Raw genomic sequence first — 18,746 nt, 5'->3', positions numbered from 1 at the left:
TTATTCTGAGCCCCGGTTCCTGAAGGAAACACTGGCTTTCCTTACTCCTCCTAGGTCAAGGGCATTGCTGAGAAGTGTTCTTCCAGATGTCTGTCCTCTTCTTTTATGGGGACGTGGAAATCGAAATGTGAAAGGCAAAACATCACAGTTCATTGGTAGAATAAAGCCAGGTAGAAGGAAAGCTCGGATGGATGTGGGGACTGGCTGGAGGTCACGGCTGCCATCTTCAAGTCCAATTGACAACAATAAAAAGATCTTTCCTAAATCAGGATTGGCCTTGATGAGGAATAAACAACCCGAGGCCCATCTGAGGAGACACAAGATGACGCGAAAAGTATGGAACCTTGCATTTTTGAGGAGGAGAGAGAGAAGAAGCAGTGGAAACCCAGAAGACAGATGCTCCTGGAAGGTGCCAATTTTCAAGAACTTTTGGCAACCAGTGCATCAGAAAGCATGGTTGGAACGCTTACATAATAAATTCCAACAGCAAAGACTCATAGACTCACACCCCATCAGGGCTGTCACTCACCTTTTTCTCTACCCACTAATTTACTGAACAGACTCTTTTATGTCCCAAACTTACATTTTAATTGTTTTTAAAATAACTTCAAATTTCAGGAAAAAGCCAAAGTTGCATAAAAAGTCCCGTGTGCTTTTCGCCCCAGCCCTCCAGATGTTAGCATGTACCCCTCTTGCTTTTGCTTGCTCTCTTTTCCTGCCCGTGGCACCACATTCTCTTTAAAATTGGAGAATAATAGTCTAGATACTTCAATGTGCATTTCCTGCAAGCAAAGACATTCTCATAACCACAGTGAAATTCTCAAAATCAAGAAATTAGCATTAACATGATTCTATAACCACGGATCTTCCTTGGATTTTGTCAATTGTCTCGCTAATATCTTTTAAAAAATTTTTTTAAATGCATTTCATTTTAAAATATTTTCTTTATTTGAAAGGTACAGTTACAGGGGACTAGGAGGTGGTGTGTGGTGGGAGAGACATAGAAATCTTCCATCTGATGAATCAGTCCCAAAAAGCACCTGGGGCTCAGCCAGGCCCAAGCCAGGTGCCAGGAACTTCATCTGGAACTCCCACATGGGTCCAGGGGTCCAAGGGCTTGGGCTGTCTTCCACTGCCTTCCCAGGAACATTAACAGGGAGCAGAATTGGAAGTGAAGCATGCAGGACTTGAACTGGTGCCCATATGGGATGGTGGCATTGCAGGCAGTAGCTTGCCTTGCTATGCCACAACGACAACCCCCTTTAAGAATGTTTTAAAATTTAATTTACTTTCCCTTTATTTCAAAAGTAGAGAGGGATTTCTCCACCCACTCATTCACACCCAAATATCCCCAGCAGGGGAGATATTTGCTGGAACAGGCTGAGGTCAAAAGCCCAAAACTCAATCGAGGGCACCCATATGGGTGGCAGGGACCCAAATACTTTGAGCCATCATCTACTGTCTCCCAGAATGTTTTAGCAGGGAGCTGGCTGCATTGCAAGTGGGGTAGCAGAGGTTCTGTGCTACTATGTGCTGGTATCCCAAGCCCCAAGTGGGAGTTAGTGGTTGTGACAAAAACGCACCCAAGGCCCTGTTACGCGGTATTCTGTGGCTGTGGTCTTGGTGCCTTTTCAGAGAAACGAAGTCACTCACATAGCTCATAGATGAAGATTTTGATCCTCATTCTTTTTCAGGAAAAAGAAACCGAAACCCTCCTTTTAGTTGGGCCTCCAGCTGGCTCTGTTCCCTGAAGCCTGCGTTACAGAAAAGCTCATTTCTGCTCTGTGCAGGGCATTATCTGGTTCCTCATTCATCCTAGAGAATCTGTGCCAAAAATATTCTAAAAGATGTTTTCACCTTGCTCTCACACATACTAAAAATATACTTTACTGTTTCGCCTGTGCAAGCAAGAGAGAATGGACAAGACTCGTAGGATGCGGCAGTTCCTACAGATGAGACTGGCTGTGTGGCAAAGGAATAGAGACGGACAGGGGATTGGCTACACAAATCCTGCTGTATCCATGCAGAGTCCTTCCCAAGAGGCAGCTGCGTGCGCTCCTAAGTCAACCACAGAAAACGTTGAAGTGTTGATGCTGAGGGGGAGCTGCACAGTTTGAGAACTGCAGGGAGGGATGGGAGATATCTGAGGAAAATCCGTGGTGCCATCCGATTTTATTTGTAACAGTGTATATGTTTATTATGAATCACGACAGGGAGGAGAGGGGGAAGGGAGGAGAGCGCGAGCGAGGGAGAGAGAGAAATAAAGAAAATGAATCATGGGTAGATATAAAACCTGAAAGTTTGAAGTAACATCAGGTCGCATATTCTGGTGCCCCTTTTATTATAGAAGCCACCATTCCCTTCGCTCTCCCTGGCGAGCGTCTCTTCCTCAGTTAAATGGTGGAGACACAAATCAGACTTAGTCACACGTTGTCTCTGCAGGAGCACACGCGTGTGCACGCAGCCTCCCGCACACGCTTTCAGAATTGGAAGTGGGGGCGGGGTGCGGGATGGGGCGCCATCCAAGCAAGCAGGGCTCCTCGCCTCTCTCGCTACCGCGGATCTGCACCAACTTCCCTCCCTCTCTTCCCTGCGCCCAGCTTTGCGCCCCACCCCCGTCCCGAACCCTGCGCACCCAGGCGCCTGGACTGGCGTAAATTTCCGCCCACTTGCGCGGCCGCCCTGGGGGGCTGCTTCGTGACGTCAGGCCGGGCGAGGGGGTGCCGCCTCCCGGCTGCCCGCTCCTCCCGGTCCTGCGGCCCCCGCCTGCCCTTTAAAAGAGCGGGGCCTCCGCCTGCCGCGCCGCACCGCCGGGGACCGGGACGCACGACTGCCTTCCCGGAGCACCGCAGCCTCGCCAGCCTTCGACACCTCGCTCCCCCGGGCCAGCAGCAGCAGCCCCTTGCCGCGCGGCTTGGGGACGAGCCGGGACCATGCTGCGTGCACGGCTTCTCAGCCTCCTGGGAGCCGCGGTGCTGGCGGGTGAGTGGGCGCGGCGGGCCGTTCAGCACCGCGGACAGCGCTGGCCCGGGTCCTGCCGGGCGGTTCCAGGCGTCCCTGCGTCCCCGCGCGGGTTCTGGGAGAGAGGGAGGTCGAGGGGCAGGTTTTCTGCTCTTGCTGCTTCTCTTGCCTGGGTGTTTCCCTTCAGCTCGCTCCCCTCCCCACCGACTGACTTGGAAAGAACCCGAGGGCTCCCTTCTTCAGCCTGGAGAGTCCTCTTTTCCTAGGAAGCAAATGGGCTGCACCTCCAAGGAAAGTCACATTTTGTGCTCATTTTGGATGTCAGCTCTCTGTGTCTTGAGACTCAGAAGTCTCCTTCTGTGCCTGTTGGACTCTTGAAAGCCCCAGAAACACAAGAGCACATGCAGTATGATATTAGTGGGCACCTGTTTTCCTGTATTATTACCTCTGTTGTGATATAAACTTGAAGAGATAGAAGGTAGTCCTGTTTGTAGACGGAACATGCCTTTAGAAAAGCGTTCATATATAATATATATTATGTGTGTCTAGTGTGTTTTTGTATTTTCATATGTGGAAAGATGTCACACTATTTTAGAGTTATGAATGGAAACTGCAATGGACACTCTTTTACACTCCAGGAAAAACAACTGGTGTAGAGAATAACTACAAAAAAAGGATCTTGTGAGTAGTAAAAACAAAATGATTCAGGCCACTCAGGAGGATGACATTTCAAGCCGTTGAATTTTTTCTTTTGCTGTGTGAGAGATTGTGAGATTCATGTTTCCAACTACTCTAAATCTGAAGGAACACAATACCCAGAGATTTCAGAAGTGTGTGTGTGTACGTGTGGAAGTAACAATATTGTGTCTATTGAAAGTATTGGGAGTGTAGCACCATGGATTGAAGTAGGGGTTTTCTGGGGTCGTTTCGGTGGTTTCTAGCAAACTGGCATCAAGGTTGAGATTCCTAACTAGAGTTAAAGTAATTGGCACCATTACTATGCAACGTTCATTGACAGAAATTACCAAATCCCAACTGCAGAGATAGAATGAGAGCCAGGGGCAGTTTGTTTGATCGCAAACTACCTCCATTCAGTGTTTTCTAATTTTTTTTTTTCATTTTTATACGTTGTTGGTCTATTTCTCAACTAGGCAGAAGAAACCATTTAGAATTCCTTCCAGAGTATTCCCAGAGAGGAACTAAGAGGATGTAGCTGTGTTGCCTATTTTGCAACAGACCTGGAAAACTGGCATGTGTGGGATTTAGTGAACTGTGATGATAAAAGACCAGAGTGCTTATATAACAGGATGTTCTTGTAGCAACAGCATGGGTACAGGATATTCTTTTAAAAAAGATTTTTTTGAACTGTTTTTCATACGCCATAAAATCCACCCTTGAAAGTGTGTAATTCAGTGGTTTTTAGTATAGCCACACATTGTGTAGTCATCACCCTTATCAAATCTCAGAATATTCCCATCAGCCCAGAAAAGACACGGTGTATCTGTTAGTAGTTAACTCACCATTTGCTCCTGACCCCAGCTTCTGGCTACAAGGCCTGATGCCTTCCAGTAGGATCTGGTTTTTGTTTTTTTTTGTTTTGTTTTGTTTTGTTTTTTTCAGCAGAATCACGAGATTGAGAGAAACCTCAGGAAACGATTTAGTTCATCTTCTACTATTAGAAACTTCTCGATGGAGATCCACAATCTTTCATAATAGCTGGTGCACACTCCAGAGAGTAATATGAAAGCATGACGTCTGTGTTATGCTGGGTGAGATGGTTTCTGTCATTCAGATGTGGTCTGGCCCACGTTTTAGGAAGAACTCAGGATCTTCATAACTCACTGTCACAAAAGCTGGTTTAACCTATTTCACAGCTATTCTTTTCAGTTTGTGATCAAATCATAATCACACTATGAAATATTCTCAGATTATTATATTCTACAATTTCATGACTTGACTTTGAACATGAACATTTTATTTTTGCAACCCCTGAATCTTACTGTGTGCAAATGTAACTTCAACTATTTTATGGCAGTCAACCTGATTTTTGGGTGTTTTACGGTTGTCATAGATTGCATTGGCAGAAGTATAGCAACATTGTAGATGTTTCACGAAGTGTAATATCCTTTCACAGGCCAACTCTCATTTCTTTCTGTCCAAGATGTTTGAATAGCACCAGTCAGAGAAGTAGGATTTTCCTGTACTTACAAACCTAAGCTACAAATTATTTAAATGCATAAAAGAAAAATATTTTTCTTTCATAAATATGAGAAATCTTCATTCTGGCAGTTTGACAATACCATTAGTTCATTAAAAAAAAACCACATATTTTACATTTACGAGGGAGGGAAAATTATTAGCACAGAATTGATTTAACAAACAAGGTCTGGTAAAGCTTCTAAATGCTCAGGGATGTCAAAGTGAGTGAGTTGAACAGCTGTTCTATTTCTGAGTTGATCCCCATGACAGGTCATTCATTTGGGCGCCAGTTATACAGGCTTGAAGGGTGAAGCATTTGGGGCAGAAAGGGCATGTCGCTGGTCCTAAGCAAACTGCAGTCAGGTGCCTTCCAAGTCTGATGTCCGGAGGTGTTTTGCTCTTAGCCCAACTGCTGCTGCTTCTGTTGCTCCAGGACCCTAGACTCATTACCTCCCAGGAGCCTCTCCCTTGGTGCCAGCAGTTACCTCCCTCAAGGTATGCCGGGAGAACGGTAAAGATGGGCCCGTATGCAAATGTTTGAGTTTCTCTGCAGAAACGGCTTAGACACAGCAAAGGGTGGGCGAAAGATTAAATTGTGTTGAAGGAGGAAAAAAATGGTACACAAAATTAAATCATCAGGAACACTTCTTAAGAGAAAGGCACTTCAAATGCTGTTCTAACATAGGTAAAAGCTCTTGCAACTTAATTACGTAAATTAAGTTTTTCCTTTTACAATGTTCTCATAAGCTAGTTGCTGAACACTAGCACAAGCCTGATGTTATGGAGTTGACGCTGTCCCAGGAGGATTAGGGAACTTGCCCATTCTTTAATGGCTGTAGACAACGTAGGCAAGAGGAAGCCCATGAGGCTGGTGCATGTGTAACCTTTTCAGGCAAAGGCCTTGGGTGAAACCAAGGCAAGGAATGAAGTGACAATTATGTCTGCATGGAGCAAGGGAGTTTAGGAGGTGATATTTTGTTGAGAGTGGAAATAGCTACAAGGGGCTCCAGCTGTTGGTCTGTTATTGCAGGGCCAGTGCCATAGTGCAGTGGGTTAAGCACCATCTGCAGTGCTGGCGTCCCATTTGGGTGCTGGTTTGAGTGCTGGCTACCCCTCTTCCAATGGGTTTCCCTGCTGGTGCAACTTGGAAGGCAGCAAAGGATGATTCAAGCGTTTGGGCTCCTGCCACCCACATGGGAGATTTGGCCAAAGCTCTGCAGCCATTTGAAGAGTGGACCTTTGGGTGGGTGTTCTCTCTCCTCCTTCTTTATGACTTTTAGAAAAACAAGTAAATCTTTAAGGGGAGGAGGTGAAAAGGAAGGGAAAAGTGGAGGAAAATGTCTTGGTTCTATGTAGACCTGGTTTGTTTTTAAACTTGTATTAAAGTAGAATATGTAAGCAACTGCCAAGATCATGAGTACAACATTTAGTGAAATTTTCAAAAATTGAGCAACCAGCTCAAGAAATGGTCTGTGTTCTGGATTTGACTGTACATTGGATGTAAGGTAGCGATTGTTTGGAAATATGTTGAAGACAGTGTGGGGGGAAGCCCTTTGATGGCATGTGTGTAAGTTCAGCCAGGGCACTTGAGGTTGCTGCAGAAAGCATCAAGATATTCATCATTCTTTTTCTCCTTCAAAGCAGTGAGTGCCATGCCACTGGACAACAGGAACCACAATGAAGAGATGGTAAGTTGAAATGTCAGCCCAGAATCTATTATGGTCTTCCCCCACCATCAGACCAAGTCACACACACACACACACGCACACACACAGCATGGTTGTATGTGGCAGGTTTTTGTCACTGAGAGAATGGGAACAAAGAATGCTCCTTTTGGGCTGTGCTTTTCCATCCCCCCGCCAAGGATAGCTCAGTCATCATGGTATTGTCCTTCATTGTCCTTGTTCAGAAATGGGTATTTATTTCCCTTCCCAATCCAGTGCTCTCTTGTATCATCCTGTATAGAGGCTTGGGAGCGTTCCTTATGGTCCTCCAAATCTGAGTCCAAGAGACACTTGCCCAGGTCACGTGGGCAGGCGTCCTTCCCATCAATTTCGACCCAGGGAGCCAGTCTGTCATCCCTGGGATACCAGTTGTTCCACCTGCTTCTGGGTCTTCCCCCAGGTGACTCGCTGCATCATCGAGGTCCTCTCAAGTGCTCTGTCCAAGTCCAACGCGCCACCTGTCACCCCGGAGTGCCGACAAGTCCTGAAGAACAGTAAGTGCTTCCCCTGCAAGCAGCGCTTTGTCCCTGAAGGGAGTTTTCTTTTTTCTCCTGCTCTCTCCCTCTCACCTTCCATTTTACATACAAATGGACCAATGGGGATTTAGGGCGCATGTGACATCATGCAGCAGGGAGAGAGTGGATTGGCTGCACTGGTGTTTGGAAGACAGAGGTTTGCCCCCCTCACCCCGCGTCCCTGCTCTGCCAGTCAGTAGGTGACTCTAGGGAAGGACCCTTGCCTCGTGGGCTTACTACCTGGAAGCAATGTGAAGGCGTTGGACTCCACCAGAACCTTGGAGATGCATAGCAGCTCTCAGATCCCTTCTTCCCACATTTCACATTCTGGAACAGACCTTTACTGGGATGGAAGGCGATGTGAGGAGTGCTTGTGTGTGAGTCACTGAGGAGGTGATCCTGGGAGTCGGGGAGATCAAGGGCTACAGATGGAAAAGTCCCTCTCCCCCCTGCCCTCTCCTCCTCTGACAGTGGGACGTTAGAAGCTTAGAAGTGTGGTCTGGAAACTCTCAGCCTGCTTACAGATTAGTGAAGACATTTCTAAGCAGAGCTTATTGGAATGCAAGGCACTGCCAAGTGGTACTGGGCGCTCAGGCGAGGATGTAGGGGAAACAGAACATTTCCCAATGAGTCAGATGAAAGACTTGCATCTACCCCGAGTCTTCCCTAGTATTAAATAGTTTCCTCTGAAAACACAAATCCGAGCCATGGGATAAGCAGTATCCACATTATGCAGCCGACCGCTTTTACAAAATCACACAATCTTTTCTGCGGGTGAAGTCAAGCTGATCTAAACAAACCCAGAAAACACTGCCCTCTTTAACCTTGCGGCCAACCTGGGAACAGTTGAATTTTAATATTTTTTTCCCCCCTTAAAATATCACTGCAGATTTCTCTTGCTCTTGCTGCTCATGAACCCTCATGCGTAACACAGTGACAATAAGTAATGCTGGCCACTGTCCAGAAAAGTTAGCCAAAGAAACTGAGTTCACCTCTGGAGGCTTCAGTGAGGGAAGCTCAACCTTGGGGCTGCAACTCTCACAGGAACAGCGTGTTCCCACAGCCTACCACCTCTTTCTAGATTTCTCCTCTATCCTGTTTCGGGATTGTTACAGGGCGTGAGAGCAGCGGGTACCAGATGGATGTAACAGGAAGAGGTATTTATTCAGGTCACCAGGGAACCATGATTGCTTAACCAGAGGTGTCAAATCTGGGCTCTCAGGCTCCTGGAGTCTTTCCAAGGTCTGTTGAGAGTCCTAGCAAACGGATACAAATAAAATGGCCCATGTTACAAGGATCCTGGAGACACTGTACCCAGAGAGAGATTAGACTGCAGAGGGGCAGAGTGCGAGAGCCCCTCTGAGGTTGCAGTTTGTTGTCTTTTTTTTTTAATATTTTAAAATTTTCATTGGAAAGTCAGATATACAGAGAGGAAGAGAGACAAAGATCTTCCGTCCGATGATTCACTCCCCAAGTGGCCACAATGGTTGGAGCTGAACTCCAATCCAAAGCCAGGAGCCAGGAGCTTTTTCCAGGTCTCCCACGTGAATACAGGGTCCCTAGGCTTTGGACTGTGCTTGACTGCTTTCCCAGGTCACAGGCAGGGAGCTGGATGGGCAGTGGGGCTGCCAGGACACAAACTGGCGCCCATATGGGATCCCAGCATGTGTAAGGCAAGGCCTTTAGCCACTAGGCTATCACGCCAGGCCCCCAGGTGGGGTCTTAAGAAAAGTACTGAAGGCCCTCTCCTCCTCTTCCACCTGTGTATCCTGAGTCAGCATCCACTCGCTGAGCAAATGGGTGTCTGGGGAGGAAGGAAACATCATTGTCTTGCAGCTGTCAGAAGCCTCGTGGAACAGACACACTGCCCAGCTTTTTCACGGACACAGAATTCTCCTGGGCCAGGGTGAGCTTGCGGTTCTTGCAGCACAGCAGTTAGGATGAGAAGTACACTTCTCCCCCCGCCCCCCCGCAGCTTACAAGAAAGATGAACTTCCCACCTTGGCTTTCTAGAGTGCCAGTGACTATGTGCTGTCATCACAGCCCTCTGCCAGTATCACCTGCTGAGACTTAGAGCTCAATTTAGAAAGAAGTGCTAAGCCTTAGGCACCAGCTGCTCTCCACAGAAAACACCGAACTGGGGAAAAAATAAAAACACTGTGTTCCTGACACCAAGACCCCATCAGCGGCAGGAAAGGGGCGATCCTTTCTGATCAGTTCCAAGTCAACTGACGCTCGGGCTGACGTCAGCATCTGCCCGACAGACAGCTCAGGCAGCTAGCACTAACACCAGCCAGGATTCTAGCATTTTCAGATAGAGCAGATGGGAAAGACTATTGAGAGATCTGATGCCCTGGCCCCTAGGATGTCTTGGAGATCTGGGGTGCATCTGACATGGCCTGTATGTCCCCCCAGTCTTGACCAACCTCATCTGTGGCTCTGTAGCACAAAGGTCTAGTGGCTCCCGCAACAGATGGTGCAGATTTACACCCAGAACTGTCCGTGACCTTGGCCTCGGGTTTTCTCTGGGGACCCAGTGCCATGCAGTGAGACCCAAGCTGTCCCAGCTGGTGGCTGAGACGCTGTAAGCTGAGTGGCTCATTTCAGGAGGGAGGGAGGATTTAGCGAAGGAGTTGTTGGAAAAGGTGGAAGAGAACCACCTTCCATTAAAGTGTCAGTTATACCATCTGCTGCCAGCTCACACAACAGAACAGCGCAGTGCAGGGCAGTTTATCCTCTACGCCTGAGAACACATTTGGCTGGAAGAACTGGTCCTGCCCGCTCCATACAGGAAAGAAACATGCCAAGCATCTCTCCAGTTCCTGAATTCTAGCTAGCGTCACTTCCTGTGGGATCAACTCTGCAAAGTTCATGTTGATTGGATAACAGGTGCCGGATAAACTCACAATTTAAAAATAGTAACTTCTCCTTGAACTCCTGATATTTCTGCTTGTGGCTATTTAACTTTGTATTATGGAGATTTTGGTTAGAGTCAATCACACCATGGTAATTATTTAAGTTTTCCATAGAGGAAAGATGGAAAGAATGATCCAGAAACATACTTCCCTGGGTCTTAACGTCTACCAAAAGAGGAGGGTGCTTCTAGTTCTACTCTGTTGTTTTGTAACTCCGTTTCTGGCTTTCAGTTTGGTCATGGCTAGTACAGCTGAGAGATGTTGGCTGGGTAGTATAGAAACACAGAAATATGGAGATTATCAGACTGAAAACAGCCAAGAAACCTTAAAATGGCATTTGCCTTTAAAAAGAATTTGAGAGGGCCTGGCGCAGTAGCCTAGTGGCTAAAGTCCTCATCTGGCACGTGCCGGGATCCCATATGGGTGCAGGTTCATGTCCCAGCAATCCCACTTCCCATCCAGCTCCCTGCTTGTGGCCTGGGAAGGCAGACAAGGATGGCACAAAGCCTTGGGATCCTGCACCTGCGTGGGTGACCTGGAAGAGGCTCCTGGCTTCTGATCGGCTCAGCTCTGCCCGATGTGACCACTTGGGGAGTGAACCAGCATACAGAAGATGTTTCTGTCTCTCCTCCTTAGTGTATATCTGCCTTTCCAATAAAAATGAAATAAATCTTTTTAAAAAGAATTTGAGAATATTCTTCATTAACTGAAAAGATTGTCCAAGAACCTTTCAATGTCCTTAGGATTTGCAAAATTTACCTATGCTAATGATTACTGAATTACACGCAATTTTTGAAATTATACTGACTTTTCTATTTTCAATCAAGGTGGGAAAGAGGCCAAAGATGAAGAGAAAAGTGGCAAAGAAAACAGCAAGTTTGAAGTCAGACTGCTAAGAGACCCAGGGGCTGCTTCGGAAGGCCAGAGGGCGTCGAGCAGGGCAGAAGAGGACGCATGGGGCCCCACCAAGGTGGAGAACCGGGCCCCAGGGGGCGGGCGCGGCCAGGAGGGCACTGTGGCCCCTGGGAGCAGTACCCGGGCCGCCAAAGAAGCGCAGACGCGCCCATCTGAGAAGACCGTGGGAACAGACAGTGAGGAAGAAGAGGGAGAGAATAACTCGAAGGAGAGGCACGGGGAAGATGCCACCGACGGGAAGCACCGCACAGAGCTAGGAGAGACACAAAAGGCCCTTCCCGACAAGCGAAGCCAGGCGGCGGCCCAAGCGGTCAGGTGGGACGGCCACTCCGAGGAGGAGACACACAGCAGGGAGAAGAGCAGCCGGGAGAGCGGTGAGGAGATGGGGAGCCGCGAGGAACGCCCCCCGGAGCCCACAAGCCAGTCCCAGAGTCAGGAAGAATCCGAGGAGAGCCGGGAGGATGCCACGGTGGAGGTGGCCAAACGGCGCGCCAGGCCCCGACACCACCACGGGAGGAGCAGGCCTGACAGGGCCCAGGACGGGACTCTGGGCTCCCAGGAGGGAGGGCAGTCCCACCCGGAGATGGAGGCGGCCGGTGCAGGCACGGCAGGTGCAGGGGGAAGAGCGGTCCAGCATGCAGCACACCCCAGGGCTTCCGAAGAGGAGCCAGCTTATGGGGCCGAAGGGAGGAGTTCCGCAGGTGTCCGGGCTCCTGCCTACCGGGACAGAGGGAGTGAGGAGTACAGGGCTCTGGGGCCCCAGAGTGTGGAGAGCAGAGAGGAAGGAGAGGAGCCCAGCCTGGAGCTGGACAACATGGCGCACAGAGATGGCGAAGGGCGCGAGGTGGAGAGGGGCCGAGAGCAGGGCAAGGGGCCTCGTAGCAGGGGCCAGGGAGGAGAGCCAGCTGCCCGTTCCTCCCTGACCACCAGAGGCGAGCAAGGGCCCATGGGTGAAGGACACCGGCGTATCCAGGAAAGCCAGATGGACAAGGCAAGCCGGTTACTGCCAGGGGAGTGGAGCGCGCCGGAGAGGAGGTACCTCAGCTATGGAGATGAAGGAGCCCAGGGCAAGTGGCCGTGGCAGGAGGACCTGCAAGCCCCAGAGGAAGTGATGCTCCAAGACAGATTTGGTCCCTATCCCAGCAAGGAAAGGAGGAAGAGATTAGGGGGGCTCTTCAACCCTTATTTCGACCCTCTCCAGTGGAAGGACGGCCGCTTTGAGAAAAAAGACAGCCTGGATGACAACTTTCTCGAAGGGGAAGAGGAAAACGGGATGGCCTTGAATGAGAGGGCCTTCTTCCCGGAGTACAGCTATGACTGGTGGGAGAGGAAGCCCTTCTCCGAGGACGTGAACTGGGGCTACGAGAAGAGGAGCTCCGCCAGGGCCCCCAAGCTGAATTTGAAAAGGCAGTACGACAGGGTGGCCGAGCTGGACCGGCTGCTCCACTACCGGAAGAAGGCGGCCGAGTTTCCCGACTTCTATGACTCCGAGGAACAGATGAGCCCGCGCCACGAGGCAGAGCGTGAACGGGCTGGGGAGGACGAGGCGGTTCTGACCGACCAGGAGGTACAGTACACAGCTTCTGTTACCAGTGTTGGCGTCCTGGGTCCCAGACGTCCTGCTATGGGAGGTGGGGGGTTGGGGGGGGCGAACGGAGGGATTTTATCGCCCTAAGAGTGTGGTCCTAGAGACAGCACTGAGGTCACCCTTCATCCATCCCTGTCCACCTGCCTCCATTGTGGCGTAGCTCAACCCTTGACTACATGTTAGAAGCATCTGGAAAGCTTGAGAAAGTTCTATGCCAGGAATCCACCCCTGCATGCCCTCTCCATGTTACAAAGACACCAGGTTTAAGCGTCCCAGGTGATTGCGGAAGACTTCCCTTGGTCATTTGGTGGCTCATCACTAGCTCCCAGGGGAGGGAGAACAGGTGACACGCAACGCAACTGCTCTGATGTCTCTGCGCTCACAGCCTACCATCAGAAGCTTGTATCTGAGGGACGTGACGTTGGAGCTGCATCTCTCCCAACCACCTCCCGCCTCCCCAGTACTGATTCCACAGATTCATGCTCCTTGAGCTTGAATGTGTCTGAGCATTAGGCAGTATCGCCAGGCCCTGGAGTGTGTGATTCACTTGGCCCGGGGAGGACGCAGGAACTCTGCATTGGCGGCAGGTTCCGGGCGCTGCTGTTGTGACTGGCTCAGCAGCTCAGGCGCGGCTCTCACTGAGAGCCATGGAGGCTGTGGGCTCCCTGCTTCCCGTTCCAAGCCACATTCCCTCCAACTGTAGCAATGGAAAATGATCGGGAAACTCACAAATCCACTCTTCTGTATTTTCCAGGAAAAAGAACTTGAAAACTTGGCTGCGATGGATCTGGAGCTACAGAAAATAGCTGAAAAGTTCAGCCAAAGGGGCTGAGTTTCAGAGCAGTGGGGGACTAAGATGCAGCCCTACCTTCCACCACTTCACCGGAAGTCACACTTATTTACCCAAAGGCAGAAAATAGAATTTACTAGTCATTAAGTGTTTGACACAATTGGAGATGCCTTTAATTTTTGCCAGAATGCTATTGAAGATGTGAATAGCATGACTTGTAGCATATTTTTTTCTTGCAAAATAGACATATTAAAATGCTTGTGACAACGACTGCTACTGTCTTTGACAACACGTCTCAGTTTGAAATAATAAAAGATTCGCTCAAGACCAAAAGCTTCATGGTTCTTCCTGTGGGCAAATCAGGAGTATGATTCTCAAATCTATTTCTTTTCTTTTAAATTCTGAAACATAGGGTCCAGTGCTGCGGTGCAGGGGGTTAAGTTACCACATGAGATGCTGGCACCCCGTACTGGAGCTCCAGTGGGAGCCCTGACTGCTCCACTTCCGGCCCCGTGCACCTGGGAACGCAGCAGAGGGGGTGCCGCCTAGGTGTGAGGCTCAGGGGAGTGCCAGGCGACCCAGTCACCTTTCAGGGAGTGAACCAGCAGATGGGAGCTCTCTCAGTCTCCCCTTCTCTGTCCTTTTGCCTTTCAAATAAAGTAAATCTCGCTCTATTGGGATGTGTTGGGCTTTGAATGCACAAACAAAAGCAAATATTTTGATGCAGAAGAATGTGCAAAGTGCAGGATGTGAAGAGAGCTAGCTCAGCAGACGCCTGCTCCCCTAGGGTGAAAACCAGAGTGGCCTGAAGAAACTAGTGTCACTGTTTGCCTAACATTGCATACATGAAATTCATAAGATATCTTTATAAAGGAGGGAAGGCCGTCCTTCAACATGACTTCTGACAGTGTATCAGCTGGCACCCTTAGGGAGTCACCATCTGCTAGCATCCCCAGGCTGATGGGAAAGCCTGCAGCATGAGCCTCACTGTGGATCTGGAGTCTGAACATCCGGCCTGTCTAGACAGATCCCCGATCCCCCTGGGTCCAGCTGACTTGCACCTTGTACAGTGGTGGCACCTGGCCTTGTGGCTAACTAGCTGTGTAACTTTGGTCAGTTGACTGTCCTTGCAACCTGTTTCATCAATAAAGTAAAGATGTTGGTGTCTCCGGGTTGTCATGAGGCTGACTGCAGGTCGGGAAGAGCCCGCACTTGGTGCCTGGCATGTGGCAGTGCAGGGGAAATGTTGGCTGCTATGAGGAATCCCTGCGGCTTCTCCGAGACTGGCAGCTGGGCGATGCCTCTTTCCTTTGTGTCCTGTCATTTCTTTGCTCACCGGGAGTGGCTCACACTCATCTCCTTCACTTTGGCAGGTGACAGAGCACAACTGTCTGGCAATATGGGGATCTACTGAGGAAGGTCCGACCCTGCTCCTCTTGGCTAACTCGAGAACTATCCATGCTAGTTCAACCAGACTAACAGATCTCAGTGATGTGTCTTTCCTGGCAAAGTGTGGCTTTGTCATGCCATGCATTTAAAGGCATGCAGTTCTGGCCCTGAACACGTTTCTGGGGCCTGCTCACTGTCTCTCTGGTGTCTATGACTCTGGCCTCAGGACTTTGGCTGTTTGCAAAGACCAGGGGGAAGCACCAGGGATGCGGGGGAGAGGGCTGGATCGTGACTGTTGGAGGCAGCCTTTTCAAGTGGGTAAAATTTAGTCTATCCATTCCTAAGGCTGTCATAATCAGATACTGCAGATCAGGTGGCTTCCAAAATAGATGCTGTCTCCTGGTCCTGCAGGCCGGAAGTTCAAAATCAAAGTGTCAGCAGTCACGCTCCCTGGCCTCTCAGCTGGTGCAGTGTGACTACACTCTGCCATCTACACTCAGCGACTTCACCTGGCCACCTCCCTCCTGAGAGAGCCTCCTCACCTGGTACTCTGGCCAACCCTACTCCAGTATGGTGTCATTTTAACTACATATACAATGGCCCTACTTCCAAATAAGGCCACATTTTGATACCCAGCAGAAGGCTGGGGTGACAGACTTCAGAGCATCTTTTCCTGGGGAGATATTTCATCCCCAATAAGACAGGCCAGGGCCCACCGTGGCCAGGGGCAACAAGTCTAAAATGGCCTCCCACAGTGGGTGGAGCCCTGGGTGCCATGGTGATGCCATGCTTCACAATGCATCCTTTATGTTACCTGCCTTAACTCGGTCTTGCTGCCTCCAGGTGTTTCCTGGAGTCATGCCCACCACCCCACCACCACCCAGATCAACTTTTTGTCCTTAACCTTTTATTTTAGTGTTCCTTTTGGAAATCATCCAAAGCCAAATTTTATGACATCAACATAACTGCAGTTGTAGTAAGTCATAGTGAAAACTCTTATAACGTCCTGGTGGGAGATGCTGATAAATTGCTACCACATACTCACACTCTCACACCTGCGATGCAGTCTATACTGGCCCTGTATTCCATAGCAGTATTAGTAGAAAATGATTTCCCAAAGAGAATTTTAGGAGCCCAAGATGAATGTGGGGGGGGGGGCTTCACTCATTGGGAAACAAAAAACTTCAGGACTCCAAATGCCAGCTTACACGCACACATGCACGCACCGTGCTACTCGTGGAGAGAAGCTGTTGACAGGCACAGCACAGCACAGCACAGCACAGCGCCTACTGGCTTGGAGATGGTTCTGGAACCAGAACAGTCCTTGTGTGTTAGAACAGCAGGGAGGCAGCGTAGGCATCCTTATAGGTGATGGTATAGGAGTGGCAGGTGGTGATCACACAGGACAAGGGCTTTTGCTTTTGTGACAGGTGAGGTCAAATACGGCCTTCTTGGTATTGGCCCTGCTGCTTGTTTCTACATTGCAGTGATGGTGGTGGTGGTGAGGATGACAATAGCTTAGCTAAGCCTTGCCAAGGTCAGATCTCTCTTTTTTTCCTAATGTTAATTTATTTTTATTGGAAAGGCAGACATACAAAGAGAAGATACAGAGAGAAAGATCTTCCATCCACTGATTCACTCCTCAAGCAGCTGTGACAGCCAGAGCTGAGCCAATTCGAAGCCAGGAGCCCAGAGCTTCTTTCAGGTCTCCCATGTGGGTGCAGGGTCTCAAGGTTTTGGGCCATCCACCACTGCTTTCCCAGGCCACAAGTAGGGAGCTGGATGAGAACTGATGCCCATATGGGATGCCAGCACATGCAGGCAAGCATTTAACCATGAGGCTATCGTGTAGGACCGTACATTTTGTTCGGAAATGTGGCTGTGCTACATGTTGTTCAAAGCTAAGACACTGGGCCCAGCGTGGTGGCTTAGCTTCTAAAGTCCTCGCATTGAACACCCTGGGATCCCATATGGGCACCAGTTCTGATCCCAGTAGCCCCACTTCCCATCCAGCTCCCTGCTTGTGGCCTGGGAAAGCAGTCGAGGACGGCCCAAGCCTTGGGGACCCTGCACCCACATCGGAGACTCAGAAGAGGCTCTGGGCTCCTGGCTTCGGATCAGTGCAGCACCAGTGGTTGTGGTCACTTGGGGAGTGAATCATTGGATGGAAGATATTTCTCTCTCTCCTCCTCTCTGTATATCTGACTTTGTAATAAAAATAAATCTTAAAAAAAGTCAATACACTTTCAAAGGAGAACACAAAGCCAGAGGACAGAAGGAATGGTAGGGTTCCTTATGCTTTCTGGGAGTACTTCCCCCAACAAAAACTCAGTTGACCATGAGCAAACTAAAGCCATGTATTTGACGGGTTGAAGGAAACAATGGTGGAAATCAATGGGGTCACAGTGGGAACACAGAGTTTGTATGATTGGTAACATTTTTAAATAGTCGCAGGGGAAAGCTAAAAGACATGAGAATTATTTAAGACCATGCCTGTGGCTTAGCAAGTAGTTGGAAAGAGACCAAATGGCCTAGAATGTTTGCTTCCAAACTCTCGGGGAAGAATGTGCTGGTGGCTGATTTGAGGACGCCAGGAGAGGGGTGTGGGGAGCTGGTGAGGGGTGAGCAGCCACACAAGTGGGGGTGTCAAGTCCAGGGTTCCTCCTCGTGCCCCGAGGACTGCCTCTCCTGTGCCTGCCTCAGCTTCCCTCTCTTGGCTTCTAGGACATCATCTGCCTCCTGGTTTCTCTCTCCAGGATGAGTAAGCCTCAGGAACTGGTCAAGACAAAAGCTCCCCCCATGAGGTGGCAGCGGGAGAGAGACGCTTCATTAGGCGACAGTGAGCATGACAGACAGGCATGGAAGAGGGAATGTGTTCCTCACACCTTGGGGCACGCCACTCGAAGGGGCAGGAGGCTGAAGAATGGGCTTTATGACTACGTGTTGCTGCTCAGCAGGGTGGTGGGGAATAGCTTGCAGAGTGGGTCTCCCAAGCACAGGGCCGTATCCTCTCAGGGGCTGTGTGTGTGTGTGTGTGTGTGTAGCTGGAAGGGGGGAGTAAAGGCCGGCCAGCAGGCAGGCAGGCAGGCTGTAAGTGGCTAGGAATTATTCAGTTTGTTCAAGGAGTTGTATAGAAATCTGATCTTGGGACCCAGTATGGTAGCCTAGTGGCTGAAACCCTCACCTTGCATGTGCTGGGATCCCATGAGGGTGCTGGTTCCTGTCCCAGCTGCTACACTTCCCGTCCAGCTCCGTACCTGTGGCCTGGGAAAGCAGTGGGGGATGGCCTTGAACCCTGAGACCCTGTACACAGGCAGGAGACCTAGAAGATGATCCTGGCTCCTGGCTTTGGATTGGCTTAGCTCTGACCATTGTGGCCACTTGGAGAGTGAACCAGTGGACGGATGATCTTTCTGTTTCTCCGCCTTGCCAATAAAAAACTCTTTATTAAAAAAGTGTCTTCAGTGCTTTGTTACTACCTCTGCCTTTGTGAAAATGAAATGCCAAAAAAAAAAAAAGTCTGATTAATAAAACGATAGAAACAAAAAAGTGGGACCCCAAGAGAGTAAGTTACTTGCCTACACTTATTCATCAGTCACAGGTTATCAGCCGCTAAGTAGGTACATAAGGACTCTTACCACCTGACCCATGCTTCATAGCGAAGTACAAAGAAAATCCTTAATCTTTCTGATGGAAACTAGTATTAGCTCAGGACAACACTGCAGTATTAGATGCATTTTGTTCCTTTCC

At 49.5% G+C, this 18,746-nt stretch overlaps 1 protein-coding gene across 1 annotated transcript; it reads left to right on the top strand.

The window, feature by feature from the left end:
- The first annotated feature begins 2,355 nt into the window (after positions 1 to 2,355).
- On the top strand, positions 2,356 to 13,874 carry CHGB (chromogranin B). Its single transcript, XM_004593390.3, has 5 exons — positions 2,356 to 2,982; positions 6,802 to 6,848; positions 7,285 to 7,378; positions 11,142 to 12,796; positions 13,572 to 13,874. Exons 1-5 carry the CDS (start codon positions 2,934 to 2,936, stop codon positions 13,647 to 13,649), a joined length of 1,923 nt encoding a protein of 640 aa, XP_004593447.2. The 5' UTR covers positions 2,356 to 2,933; the 3' UTR covers positions 13,650 to 13,874.
- The last annotated feature ends 4,872 nt before the right edge of the window (positions 13,875 to 18,746 follow it).

Source organism: Ochotona princeps, chromosome 22 (genome assembly GCF_030435755.1).
Source record: "Ochotona princeps isolate mOchPri1 chromosome 22, mOchPri1.hap1, whole genome shotgun sequence".
NCBI classification, from domain to species: Eukaryota; Metazoa; Chordata; class Mammalia; order Lagomorpha; family Ochotonidae; genus Ochotona; species Ochotona princeps.
Note: the sequence above shows the minus strand (reverse complement) of the source record. Positions and strands in the feature narration are given on the sequence as shown.

What these genes read in the sequence shown, in the direction of transcription:
- CHGB (XM_004593390.3), top strand. Translation starts at nt 2,934, where the DNA reads ATGCTGCGTGCACGGCTTCTCAGCCTCCTGGGAGCCGCGGTGCTGGCG. An exon ending in GGAACCACAATGAAGAGATG is followed by an intron (nt 6,849 to 7,284) that starts GTAAGTTGAAAT and finishes GTCTTCCCCCAG; the next exon opens with GTGACTCGCTGCATCATCGA. An exon ending in CGGTTCTGACCGACCAGGAG is followed by an intron (nt 12,797 to 13,571) that starts GTACAGTACACA and finishes TGTATTTTCCAG; the next exon opens with GAAAAAGAACTTGAAAACTT.